The following is a 13702-nucleotide window of genomic DNA, read 5'->3' as shown; positions in this document are numbered from 1 at the left end:
CATTACCATCCATATAATTGTATGTTAATGAAACACGTTGTTACCTTTATTGTAACACGCAACCTTTCGTCCAAAACGATAAAGAAAATAGGCCCAAAATCATCTGGTGGTTAACCAAATAAGCTAACCATACCAATTGCTATTTTTCTCTTAAGTACTATGAGACTATTATTTTTTCACAATTTTTAAAATGAATTCAGAACTACACATATATATATATTAAAATTGACCGGAGCAAGACCGATAAAGCTGAATCGAGACCGAAACCGTTGAAGTGAAAGAACCAGAACCAATATAACCACTGAACTTGAACCGGGCACAGTCTTGGAAATAAAGGATTAACTGGTAAAGATTTAAAAAAGTAATCATACAAGATGGAATAAGAAAAACAATGGTCATTTCAGATTGTCGAATAATTGCAAAATGACGTCTAAAAATGTTTCACATCTTCTATTGGTAAATTCATTGTTCCTTAGTTACTATGTCACATATTAATAACTGAGCTTGATGGTCCCTGTTGTGTCTTGACGAGGGAGAGGAGACACAAACTATTTATAGGTGGAGAGATCCAGGACGACCGAGAGAAGTGAGGAGAAGGAAAGGCGTGGAGTAATAAGACAACGGTTATTTAAAGGAACTTCTGTATTCTTTATAATACAAAAACCTACTCTAATAAATACATGACTATTTATACTAGGTAAGACACTGTACTTTAATACATATACAAGAAAATACGAGACTAGAAGACGAAGAACAAGGGGGAAGGAAAACACGAATACATTACAGTCCCAAAAATGGAGCTAATTCATTTTCAGGTGTGCTAGATTAGATTAATAATATATGGGAACTTTATTTGTTTATTTATTATAAATGGGGAAAGATGGGAAAATAATTTGTGGTAAAGTTCGCAACATGGATTCTATTTATAAATTCATACAAATATCACAATTTTCCTCCTGTGTTAAACGTCTGAAACTGATGTTGATGATTTGTCTAATGGTCAATCTTATGCTTATCACATAAAGAAAATGGTTATCTCAGGAATTGGAGATGAAGATCTTCTTAAAATGAAAATCGGCATTGTTAAACATTCAAGATTGCTTACAACGGCAAGTCATTTCGTACAACTTACATCTCTAGGCATGGGTTGGCTAGAGATGAGCAACAAAGTTGTGTGCTATCGTAGAGTTCAATGTGAATGTTTACCTCAATATGTAGTTCGAAATTGAAGTAGATTCATATATTTTAACCGGTCCATCACATAAGTTGCATCAAATACAGCTCATGAAAAAACGATGCACTTTCAAAAAAAGTATTGCCATAAAATTTGTGAAAAAAGGTATATGGCATGCTCACTCTGAGCATGTTCTACTATCAAGCACTAAGCAAGAAGATAGCTTCTGTTTCTCCTATAACATTAATATATTCTTCCAAGGTTTTTAAGACCTTTCAATAAAGCATTGCCATAAGAGTTGCAGCTCTCCATGGAAAAACAATATCTTTTAAAAAATATAAAATGCTGAATTAATAGAAAATTCATTTTTATTAATCTACATTTGTATGGTGTCAATAATTAATTCATGAGCTTTAACTTACATAACCGACACATACTAGAGTCAAAAAAATTACTGGCTATACAAATAAATTACAAAATATTTTTTCTTTTCATTAGCCATAATTGTAATAAGATTTTTTTTAATTTTACCTCTTTTTGAAGTACTTTCAGTACACAAGAACTTTAAACGGATGGAGGGCAGCGTCTTTTGAAGGTACAGAAAATATAGTTTAGTTTTGGTCAACTTAACAAAATAGCGAAAACTAATGGGGCATACATACCGCCCAATATTTCAAAGATTTTTGAGTCAATTATAGGAATACCCAATATTAAAGCTGTAGTTTGTAACCTTAATTTAATATATGATACTAAATTGGCCACAGTTTAACCTTATAAATAAAATAAATCAATTTCTCATTATATTATTTAGATAAAGTTTTGTCATTTTGCTCTCAAAGTTGACAAAAATTATCATAATAATATAATGGAAAATTGATTGATTTTATTTATAAGGTCATATCCAGTTATGTTACATGTGACCCGTCCTAGCCAGGCATGAATATGGCCTGTTATACAAATAGTCCCACAATCAGTGATACGAAAAGAAAAAGTTTGTTTCCAACTTCCATTAAAAAAAAGAAAATTTAAACAAGCAAAACCTGTATTAAATACCTAGAAGTATATCTAAATTCGTATCGTCGACATAGTATTGTTTACTTTGCTCATGAAATGGAAATGAATACAACTTAACTAATCCATTAATGAACTAAGTGTAGTTATTAAATTAAGTGTCTACACATAAACAAGTACAGTTTAGGTTAATTGAGCTTCCCATTTACATTGGATTACTACCATAGATTTGCAGCACTTTTCCAGATTTGGCTATATCAAAAACGGAGAAAAATTCGCCTAATGCACCAATTATAGAACATACCTCGATATTATTTTTACTTTTTCAGAACTGCAAGTTATTAAACAGGTTAATAACACAACAGCTTAGCGCATTTACAAATCATGATTCAATGTTGTTTATTATCGAATTGAAGGAAACAGCCATCAGAAAAAACATATCAAGGACGAAACATATGGACATAGTTGGGAACATGAATGGAAAAAAATCAAAGAATTATTTGTTAATCCTCTGCATAGCATAGAGAGGAGAAAGGACAACTTAACTTAAAAAGAAAAAGGTGAGTACAAGTTCTAGAAGTAAAGAATTTTTTTTTCTTAGTAATACAAAACAATAAAAAGCACAAAATCTACAAAAAGTACAAATTAATTTGACTAAAACAATTTTTATACTAGTTTTATTTTACAATATATCATTTATTGTAATGGTTTTAATTATATTACCCCTAAATTAGGTTATTTTTAAGAAAAAAATCATGTCGTAAGATTTTAATTGAAGAACAATATTTGCAAAAGTATTTAAAAAGTAAGTATATTAGAATGATAGTTAAAGGTTTTCATTCATATAAATTTAAGCTGTTTTAGGAGGTACCTATATGACGCACTATCCACCTTGTCTTTTAATGATTTGCATTTATTTTTAGTTATAAATTAAAGTTTAAAATTCAATCATCCTCTTCCTCATCCTCTTCTTCTGTTTCAGTTTCTTCTAACCAAGTAAACCAGGAGTTGACCTACAAATCCAAATTAAGAAAAGTTAGGTAAAAAATTGAAATAAAATTAATAATTAAGTACTACCTGAAACAAAGCTTTTTCTTTCCCAGGATAAATACTTCTGTATTTCATATCTTCTTTCCAGCTAAAAAAAGCTTTTTCATCCATAATGTCCATTTCATAGAAATTGACGAAACATCTCAGTAACATTCCTTTAGGATAGTTACGAGAGTTGCAGAAAACTTGGATTGCATACACAGCAACAAGCTGCAGTTCGGAGTTATCACGCACAAACGGCTGTAGAACAATTCCGTAACTAGATAGCAATTCTTTTTCTTTATCAGTTAGATATTTATCTACTGATTGGGTAGGGTCAATATCGGGGGATAGAGTTGTCCGTGTCACTATGTTCTCAATAACCAATCCATAAAGAGCTAGAATGAATTCCGGCTGTTTATAGTACTCTTCTGGTACACTGTCAATGATCCATTGATAGAATTTTGCGGGATCTGTTGAACCACTAGATAGTAGTTTACTCATTTCACGCCGTACACTTAGAAGAGGCGCCAAAAAGGTTAGGCCATGGTCATCCAAAATGAGAACCATTTTGTCTTCACTCCTGTCATCAACTCTAACATGATCCATTAAAGAAACATCGGATACATTAAATATATCTCCTAACCGATCTTTACCAAGAGACTCTAACAGCTTATTTAATGTTAAAAGGAAAAGTGGATAATGCCCTTTAACCATACAGGAATATTCATTTAAAGACATAAACTCTTCCGTAATTATCCAAGCAGCTAGCTCAGATATTTCATTCTCTTTCTTAGATTTATCTGACGAATCTTGATTAGAGGGTTTACTCGAAATAAGCTGACCCAAAGCCTCAATACAATGTGTTTCATTAATGGAACACGACGTATCCTTTACAAGGCAGCATATAAAGTCAAACGCTAATTTACGTTTCTCGCCTTTTGCAACAATAGACTTAAATATGCTAGTCATAGCAGTTTGATTCATTTTACTAGGAAGCCAATCGTCCAACTCTTTCCAAGCCTCAAGAGAAGTCTCGGGATTTTGATGAGTGTTTAACAAATCATTAAGAAGAGTGTCCATTTTAGAAAATACTTCTTCACGAGTTGGACCTTTGTTTCCTTTATTTTTATCTTTCCTGCCCTTATCTAGAGAGCCTTGCTTTATTATCATAGGTTCTTTTTGTTGCATAGCAATCCGACTAGGAGTCGGTCCAACAAGAGAATTTTCGCCCAAGGGAGAATTTCCATCGGTTTTACTGATAGCACTCTTGGGAAGCATACTTGGAGTTTTGGGCTTTAATATCATGCTAGATGAGACTGACTGTGGACGCAGACGCATTTCACTATCTTTTGACATTCCCGGCTGAAGATTTTTTTTAAACCTAGGAGGAAGCCTTTCTCCTCCATTAATATCTCCATTTCCAATATCCCCATTGTCATTCCTATAAGAATTTGATAAATTATTGTAACCACGGCTTGATTGAGAGTGGTCGTTTCTATATCTTCTATCATCTCCATGACCGTTGTTTTGAGGAGACCTATTTCCATATCTATGGTATCTAGAATCTGATGAATTGGAGTAACGATTATCACCGTAACGTCCATCACCATTCATACTGTTGTTATAACGCATATTTCCATAATCCTTATTTTTATTATTCATGTATTTATGTTCACCATAATCAGATCTGTTATCTGATAACCTGTTTCGACGTTGATCATGATCAAAGTAATTGTTACCAGGAGAACGACGACCCCCAAGAGAAAAACCATTGTCTCTTCGATTGTCATAATCATTTCTATTCATTTTATTTGAAAATGAAGAACCATCCTTATCACGATCTAGGGAATAGTCACTTCTCCCATATCTATCATCATATGAAATTAGACTGGATGGACCATCCAAAAAAGAACTCATGCTTGAAGATCCTCCAAAAAAATCTTTACCTAAAGAATAAGTTATGGATATAGGAATAACAAAAATTACACAAAATATTGTCTTCGTACCATTACTTAAATGCGATTTTCCTTCAAAAAACATTCCATCCACTGGATTTAACATCCCCAAAAGTTGTTCATTTGGCAAAGTATGAGCACTTGCATAATTATCTTGGGGCAAATATACACATCCATCCCGATATGCATCTTCTCTGATTTGTTGAATGGTCCTAGGAACATCAGGTGTTTGTCCTATTTTTCTAGGAACCCAGTTGTTATTCCGCATCTCAATAACATCTTGTATCAAGAAGCGTATTCGCGTAGGCATTCGCCCACTTTCTAAAATTGTAGCCAGACGAACAAAGCATTGGTCCATTATCCCCTGGTGAAAAATGAAATATGAAAATTCAAATCTGTACAAATATTAAAAGCTTAACTAGAAACGTTTAATTTGAGCATAATAGGCAAGGTAAAATCCAAATGAAAAACTAAATAAAAAGGATTTTAAATAAATTTAATACAAAAGTTAGTTATCAAAAGAAAATAGTATATTTAAGATCAATACTATTATAATAGTATTAACAAACCTTTGCCTTGTTGGTATCCAAAATCTTGCCACAAGTTTTCAGGAGGTGACATAAACATTCCAGATCTTCCGCTTGGTCGGAAATAGATTGCTTCTTCTTGCCGACCACGAGTCTTTCAATACATTTGAGGAGTGTAGAATCATGGAGCATCTCGACTTTTCCAAGTTCACCGATAAATTTGACATTGCCCAACATTTTGCGCTTTGCCATGAACTTGGAATCTGAATCAGTCTCATTTCCATTAGAATTTTCATTTTGCTGTGATGTTGAACCCCTAATAGACCAAAATAATTATTGCAATAATGTGTGTCCAGTCAGCATAATAAACTAAGTATTTAAAATATATTAGTTAAAAAATGGAAAATAATAATTAATGATAGTTAAGATAATGATTAAGTGCACATATGCAAATCATCACTTATTTTCAAGGATATACCTGATTACATAAGGCAGAAACACATCTCACGTAAAATATATATTTAAAGAATTAAGTTGTTTGACCTTGTATTAAAACTTCGTGTTCCTTTTTGTCGTATTTAAAAATATTGTGGTTTATATATATATATATATATATCTGATTGACATAATAATTACACATAGATACACATACGACCTAATAAAAAATGTATTCTTGTCAAAAAAAAAAGATAAATGAAACAAAGGGGCTTACCGATTTTCGAATTCTTCCCTACAACTATTTAACAAGAGACGTTTAAAAGTACGAGTTCCGTCTGGTTCAGATACAAGTATGCAGTCATTTAGCCGTTTACACAGCTGTGCATACATTGACGAATATTTCGGCTCATCTAGACTCTTTTCAAAAATCTAGAATAAAAATTGAATATAACACGAATATAGGGAGAGCTATTCAAAACTTACCAATAAAATTACACCTTTAATAATATCTGTTGAATCTATATTTAAATTGACAATCTCTTCAATTAGCTTTTCGAACTTTTCCGGAGTAAGCTTATTAAGGATCCCACGGACCTATTTCAAAAGTCAGTATTAAATAATGAGTTATAACAGAGTGGCGTATGTACAAACTAACCCGCCGAAAGATGTAGTCATAACGATCACTCTGGGACTGCGCTGTATCTCGTCTCTGGGCTGAAGGAGGAACCCATCTTCTAGGTGCATTGCTAGGAGGAGCTGACGTCGACAATGTCGTCGTTGTAGAACTTCCTGCTTCGGCTGCGGAATAAGACCCGGGGGGAGGTATCGCCGATCCGCTAGAGCCGTTACCTTGACGAGAATTCGCACCCCCCTGATAAACCAGACTGGCCGTGATGCTGGCTTCGGGGTCTACGAAGGAAGAAAGTTTTGGAACGGCGACTTTCCGCCCGGCGTTATTGGGATACAAAGAAGGAATTTTTCGTTGAATAAAATAAGTTGGATGTAGAATAGTTGTAACTGTGGAGCAAGCGTAATCCGTCTCAATAGAGCGAGGATACAAACAAAGTGTCTTTGTCACTAGGACTGACAGAGAATAACTCTTGGATCAGTCTTACTTCCTCTCCTCACTAACTTTCGAGTCAAGCCTCAACAATAGTATTGTTTGAACTAAAAAGAAAAGAAAAAGTTAGAATAAGAATAAAGAAGTGAATCCATCAAGAGGGGCTAAGGATTCGAGTTAACAACTCAATAGAGGGGCAATAGAAAAACAAACAAATAAAAAGGAGCTCTTTTCCATTTAGTTCCAGTCCCTTTCAGCCTGGGAAAGGAGTACTTGAGCACAAGAGGGAAAGCCCACTTCAGAGGAAAGTCGCAAGGAGCAACCAACCTCATTCCACTAAGGAAAGCGAAAACTAGGTCACTCAATAAAATCATCCCAACCAAGGTCAGGAATGATACAACTAGGCTAGGGATATCAAAGTACAATATTTCTTATTGTTCCTCATTTTGAAAATTCCCAAGTATTAAAGAGGGAGGAGCACTTTCATTTTTCCCTGGATAGTAATTCGCCTCATACTTTTCTTTTCCAATTACACTCATCCTTACTCCTAGCATAGGAACTGAAGACGCTACAAAAAGGAGTCTCCCTCAGACTCTTTGACTCACTTTACATCTCCCCACTACAAAATCAGTTCTCACACCCACCACCGCAACTCAGAAAATACCCCACGTTTGGAAAGAAAAAAATCCCTACCAGAGGCAGACATTCATCCCAACATTAATATACACAAATAGCATAAAAACAATGCTCGTCCCAATTATGGGAATCTCCCCCGTGGGGGCTCAGTTTGTACAACAGTCAAAGGAGGAGGAATCTACCCCAGTTACAGCTCCTACAACTCCCTCAATTTAGCAAAATTAAGTTCCAGAGTAAGAAATCACGTCAAATATACCATTGCTAAATTCAATGAGTCAAAACAGATATTGAAGACACTTGAGTGACGCACTTAATTAGATCTTTCGTCAATTCAATGACTAATAATGTTGAAGAGCAGAATAGTTAAGGAAAGACAGGAAGAGAAAGAGAGGAACAGAAAAAGAGAGAGAGGTGGGGAAGGGAGAGTAAGGGACAAAGACACACAGACAGACTTAACGAGAAAAAAATTGTTAGGGAACAAGGAGAGGTACTTACGGCTACACTTCCAAGAGGACTGAACCACATACAGAAAAAAACGGGAAAAGCTAAGCGAAGGAAGGGAGAAAGAGAGAGAGAAAAGGAGAAGAAGGAGGAGAAAGAGAGAGAAGGAGAGCGAGTAAATCCCTTTACTTCTTTTAATCTTAGGAATACAACGGTCAAAGTACAATTTCTAAATTTGTAAATACTACAATAGTTTTTTACAAATTTAAAATAATAAAGAGGCTGGAAACATCATTTATTCCAGTCTTTTTTCATATATACAATGCTATAAATTTTTGCATGAAGCACGTTGTATCACTAAAAAAATATTCATGACGAGGGTGGCATTTCCTTCCGTTGTGAGGCAGGTATAATGAAGGCTGGAAGGCTGAAATTGGCAAAGCATGTAGTAAGATTGATTAAGAAAATTATTGATTGATTCCGAACTCGGAAATTTGTTGGATATTTTGTTCATAGGATTCTTTAAGGATGCTAATATATGTTGTTTCATAGTTGTTGAAAAATATTCCTTTGTACTATTTTTTATCTGCATAAGTTGCTTTTGTTGCCTTGGTTGATTATAATAATTTGTCTAGCGTTAAAACATGCAGAAGCAGCCATGATGTTTTATGAATGACAGTTACCTCAATCTTATAAGAATGTCTAGCTACGTTTTCATGAAAATACATAAATCCCGATGCTGTATTATGTACTTCATACATTATATATAAGAAAAAAAAGGAAGTGAAACTGAGGGTTTTTATCTCCTTAAACAAGCATTTCGGCATGAAGGGAATATTTCTCTCATATAACCATGTGAAAAGTTGAAGAACCAATCATTCATACAATTATTTTCTTTTCTTTTACAGAAAATCGTCAATTACTTGTCATTCATTGATTTCAAATGTTTTACTTTTTATATAGCATTTCAAAGGTCTAGGAACCAACATAAGAATAATAATATAGTATATATTCCAGAGAATGTGTATTCAGAATTGAGATAATAAGGGGGAACATCACTTATTATATATCAAAAAGTCAACCCTCAATCGATTGTTAGGCATAGTTTGGAAGGGAAATTATTCATAATTAATAGAAGCAATACACCATGTTTTTGGAGAAAAACAAATCAAGTCAATCATTTAAGTAAACAAATGACCTTCAATCATCTTGAATAATATGTACATACTTGCATATGTTTTGTAATGAGTTAATAGATGTATATAAGATTTTTGATGCAAAAATGAAGATTCCTTTATTTGAAAATATATTAAATATTAATATAGCCAATATTTTCTTGATATTGAAGCATTTATTGTTTGTTATTAAGACTTTTATAATCCTCTTGGTTAGTAGTACATAAAATTAAAAAAATATGTATATCAGCTTATTCTATATAGTATGTAATATTATTAAAGCCTTAAAAATAGAACAGATGGTCCAGATGATTACGGGGATTTAATTATAAGCGATATGAAAGAAAGGTAAAGGGAGTTCCTTCGTAGTTTCTCCCTCAAAGTTGATTTAATAAGGATTTCTTAGTAAATTGCACACCTAATTCGACTTTTTGAATTTTTAATCAAAATCTATTGGGAGGAGGGGTGATGTAAGCCAATAATATCTCAAAGTAATAATAATTATGAATTATGAGGATTCATTTTCCCCTTTGGGTGAATTTTATTTATATTAAATTCGTTTGAAGAGAAATAATAATTATTTTTATATCAAACCCTTACTTCATCAATAACTATAAGAGATGCAAAATCACTAATCAGTAAACATTATGGCATTATCTTTGTTGTTGTTTTTGTAGCAAGCATGAGTATCAAGGCACATCTGCAACTCATATTGATGAAGGATAACTTATAAAACATCATTCTTGCAAAAGTATCAAAAGGCATATTGTGAATTAAATATATGTAACTAAAAGATACATAGTTGTTTTATGTATCTTTTTGTACATACAAGTTACATATATATTAGGGTGGTGCAATTGCCTTTAACATGTTCAGAATCAGCAGACCTAAATTTTGGCACTGCATTCAGGTAAGTTGAACACAAATACAAAAAAAAATCTTAATTTGACTTGCGTTTACCTCTTGTATAATTGTAATTTTTAAACCCGCAAGAAGCAAAACTTTTCTGCTATGCGTTGTTTGAAAAACAATTATAAAGTAAAATATTTCTATGATAAAATATAGATGATCTTGTTTTATAATTTTTTGGACACTCTACTTTCCTTGGTTGTATCAAGGAATATGTGATCATTGATCACGCCTTGCCCGTTTATTAAATAAAGAAGACATTATTTAACTTCAGTTAAGAAGAAAAGAAAAAACATAATAGTTTTTCCTTCTTAATTATTTTCTTTTTTAATAATAATTTTCATCCTCATATAATAATATAAATTTATAATTAAATTAGTAACTACTTAACACATATAAATAGATCATTCGTCATTTTTTTAATACCAACTACTTTTTTCTTGATTTCTGTTTTTTTTTATTTTGGGAGGAAAGATCTATCGTTCTATCAAAAGATTGTTCTGTAAGTTTCCCTCTTTTCTAGCTTGACCCAAAAAGTATTGCACTATCTTTACCCCTTTTTCTGCTCCACCGTTAACTACAGACAAGTTATAGATGATCTCTTTGCTTATACAAAAGCCAGGATTTGATTCCCATTTTTCAACTGGTTTCTCCAAGAAGGTTTTTCTAGCCTCATGATGTCAAAAAAAGACCAGGAATCTTTGCAAAAGATACTTGTTTTAAAAATAATAGACAACAAAACGTTTTGCTTTATACGCGTTTAGAAATTGCAATTGTGCAAGGGATAAAAATTAACCAAATTTCCTAGAATTTTGTATTTATGTTCTACTTACCTAGCTGCACTACCAAAATTAGGATCTGCAACTTCTGAAAAGGATTTCTAATTTCAGAAGCAATTGCATCACCCTAATATATATATACATCAATATCATCTCCAATATTTGTCATCGACGACATCATGGAGTGTAGTCTTCTAAAAAGAAGGAGGAGAACACAATCGGAGAGCTGCTAAACATAGAGTTTTTTATAATTTCTTTGTTTTTAAAGCTAGGCATTTAGTATTGTACATATACAATGTTATGTATTGTACAATGTACATGTGTGTCGCTCATATAATATATAACATGTGGTGTACAAGTTGCGATTTTGCACATGTTACAATTAGACCGTCAATAGAAGAAATTATGAAAAGGGGGCGTACAAATCTGTCACCCGTCTCTTGCTCCCACCAGCTACCAATGCAGGCTATAGGAATATATTTGACAGTTCATAGTCATTAATACAACATATAAAAACACTATATGATTGAATTTTTGTGGGGAGGAGGCACCCTCCACTTCCCTTTTCTTAGGCCTCTGCATTGAACATATTATTTGATTGCAACATTGATGATTTTAATAACAGAATATACAATTATATTTTAATTCAATTTTAGATTATCTTCCTCACAAGTAATCTAATTGCTTCATTTTTTTAATTTTATTTTTTTGGTAGCAACTTGTACGTACAATTTGCTTCTACAGGATATAACTTTTACATAACTATCATATAATACATTTTATATTATTTGAAAAAGAAGATGATGATACGGACACAAAGAAAAAACAAAGTTACGTCGTAGTACGAACTTTTGTGCTGCCTTTTAAGTGTGTATTACTCAAGGAACATCAACTAGATTCAAAGAATAATCACACTCAAGTTAAACATAAATTCGAATGATAAAGAATACTACGAAAGATGTATTTAGTTATTATATAACCCCCCGCTAAATTATATAATTTTCATCATTTAAACAAAAATGTATATAGCTAGACAAAGCAAGTATCAAAAGATAATGACGTCATTTAAATAATATAAGAACAGTGGATATGCTAGTTAAGGCTGTATAGTGTATGTATATCTATACAATAGTCAATATGTCAAAGCCGGCTAGCAGACAATATGCTAAACGAAGGAAAATAAGCGTTTTGTGCTAGTCATGCATGCTGAATGACGTTTCATGTTATGCATTAATATTACGATTTTGGGGACAAATTTCTTACACTACTTCATAATTGCATACTCTTCATATATTGATACAATATGTGAAATGATAATATAAAATAATAATTATGTAATACTGTTTGGGACTTTTGCCAATTTTTAATCATTAGTACATCATTTGGAATCATTTGATTGGTTATAATTTTGTTTAGAAACACAATGATTATTGAAATGTGTTTCTTGGATCAACTCAAATGACCTTGATGCATCCTTCAAGTTATGGGTTTAAAAAGTAAAATATTTAATGACCCATACATATTAAGGAATGGAATTACCTAAATACATTCTTACAAAATACTTTCTGCAAAAGGTTTATGTAAACAATATTTGGCATAATTTAATTGAAATAATGTAAAAAATGTTATCTAAGCATTAGGTTGCCCAATTTGTATCACATGAGCCTATAGATAATATATTTTATGTTCGATGTTCATGTATGACAAAAACATCAAAAGCTATCAAATAAGCAATATTTAACGCCCAAAACAAGAATCTGTATTGTATTTGAATGAGGGATGTGAAAATTGGCTTAATTATGTCCAGTCTAAATTATGAAAAAGAGTATATTTTGTTATGAGCAAAATATGAATGTTCATATTATTAATTAATAACTTCCCCCTTTTTTGAAGATTCTAACGAATCAGCGTGCAAGGGCACTATAGTTTATAGTGATCACTAGGGATGTACAAATTGTCGAAATACTTCTGAGCATACATTTAAAAAAGTCTGCATGATATGTGCTCTTATTAATTATTTATCCCTATTTTGAACATTCAAAATTATTTACGACTAAGGTTCACTATTGTTTTTATAGTGATCACTGTCAGAAGATATGTACATGTCGGTTATCAAAGAACCCAAAACATATACTTTTCTTTTTGATTTACATTCATGAGAATTTAGATAATTTCACATCTGAAGGGATAACTGATCTTTGTTGGCATATATGACGTCTCTCAAAATTACCTTTTCATAACATTTTCTCAGGCAAGGTTTTTATGCTTTCTGCAATTTAGCCAATATTTACATCCCTAAATGACCAAGCGTCTTCTTTCTCCTAGACATGTTCTTTTACTCCCTGTTCGAAGCCGGCGGGGACTTTATATAATTTTTCTAGATTAAATCGATTTTCATTCGACTCAATTATAAGTCATATTAAAATAAGGAAAGTGTTAAACAAGATCTGAAATCAACAGAAATCAAAATTTATTAATATTTTAGATACTAACTAAAATACAAAAAATATTTAAGCCTAAAACCGTGACTGATTGGGACAAGTGTCCTTTATTTATAAAATATGA

The 13702-nt window shown here is 32.3% G+C and overlaps 1 protein-coding gene across 7 annotated transcripts; it reads right to left on the bottom strand.

Annotated features, from left to right (window-relative positions):
- Positions 1-2759: 2759 nt before the first annotated feature.
- Positions 2760-10238, bottom strand: NAT1 (N-acetyltransferase 1). Of its 7 annotated transcripts, none has more exons than XM_071888430.1 (8): positions 10050-10238; positions 6793-7304; positions 6621-6731; positions 6412-6566; positions 5742-6015; positions 5224-5536; positions 3263-5163; positions 2760-3198 (listed from the first exon to the last, which is right to left on the bottom strand). In XM_071888430.1, the coding sequence occupies exons 4-8, from the start codon at positions 6525-6527 to the stop codon at positions 3130-3132; spliced, it is 2673 nt and encodes an 890-aa protein (XP_071744531.1). In that variant the 5' UTR covers positions 6528-6566; positions 6621-6731; positions 6793-7304; positions 10050-10238; the 3' UTR covers positions 2760-3129. The 7 variants fall into 7 exon arrangements, with proteins under 7 accessions (XP_071744531.1, XP_040569175.1, XP_071744526.1 ...); XM_040713241.2 differs by lacking the exon at positions 10050-10238 and adding an exon at positions 8329-8393; XM_071888425.1 differs by lacking the exon at positions 10050-10238 and adding an exon at positions 8090-8334.
- Positions 10239-13702: the final 3464 nt, after the last annotated feature.

Source organism: Lepeophtheirus salmonis, chromosome 5 (assembly GCF_016086655.4).
Source record: "Lepeophtheirus salmonis chromosome 5, UVic_Lsal_1.4, whole genome shotgun sequence".
Taxonomy (NCBI): domain Eukaryota; kingdom Metazoa; phylum Arthropoda; class Copepoda; order Siphonostomatoida; family Caligidae; genus Lepeophtheirus; species Lepeophtheirus salmonis.
Note: the sequence above shows the minus strand (reverse complement) of the source record. Positions and strands in the feature narration are given on the sequence as shown.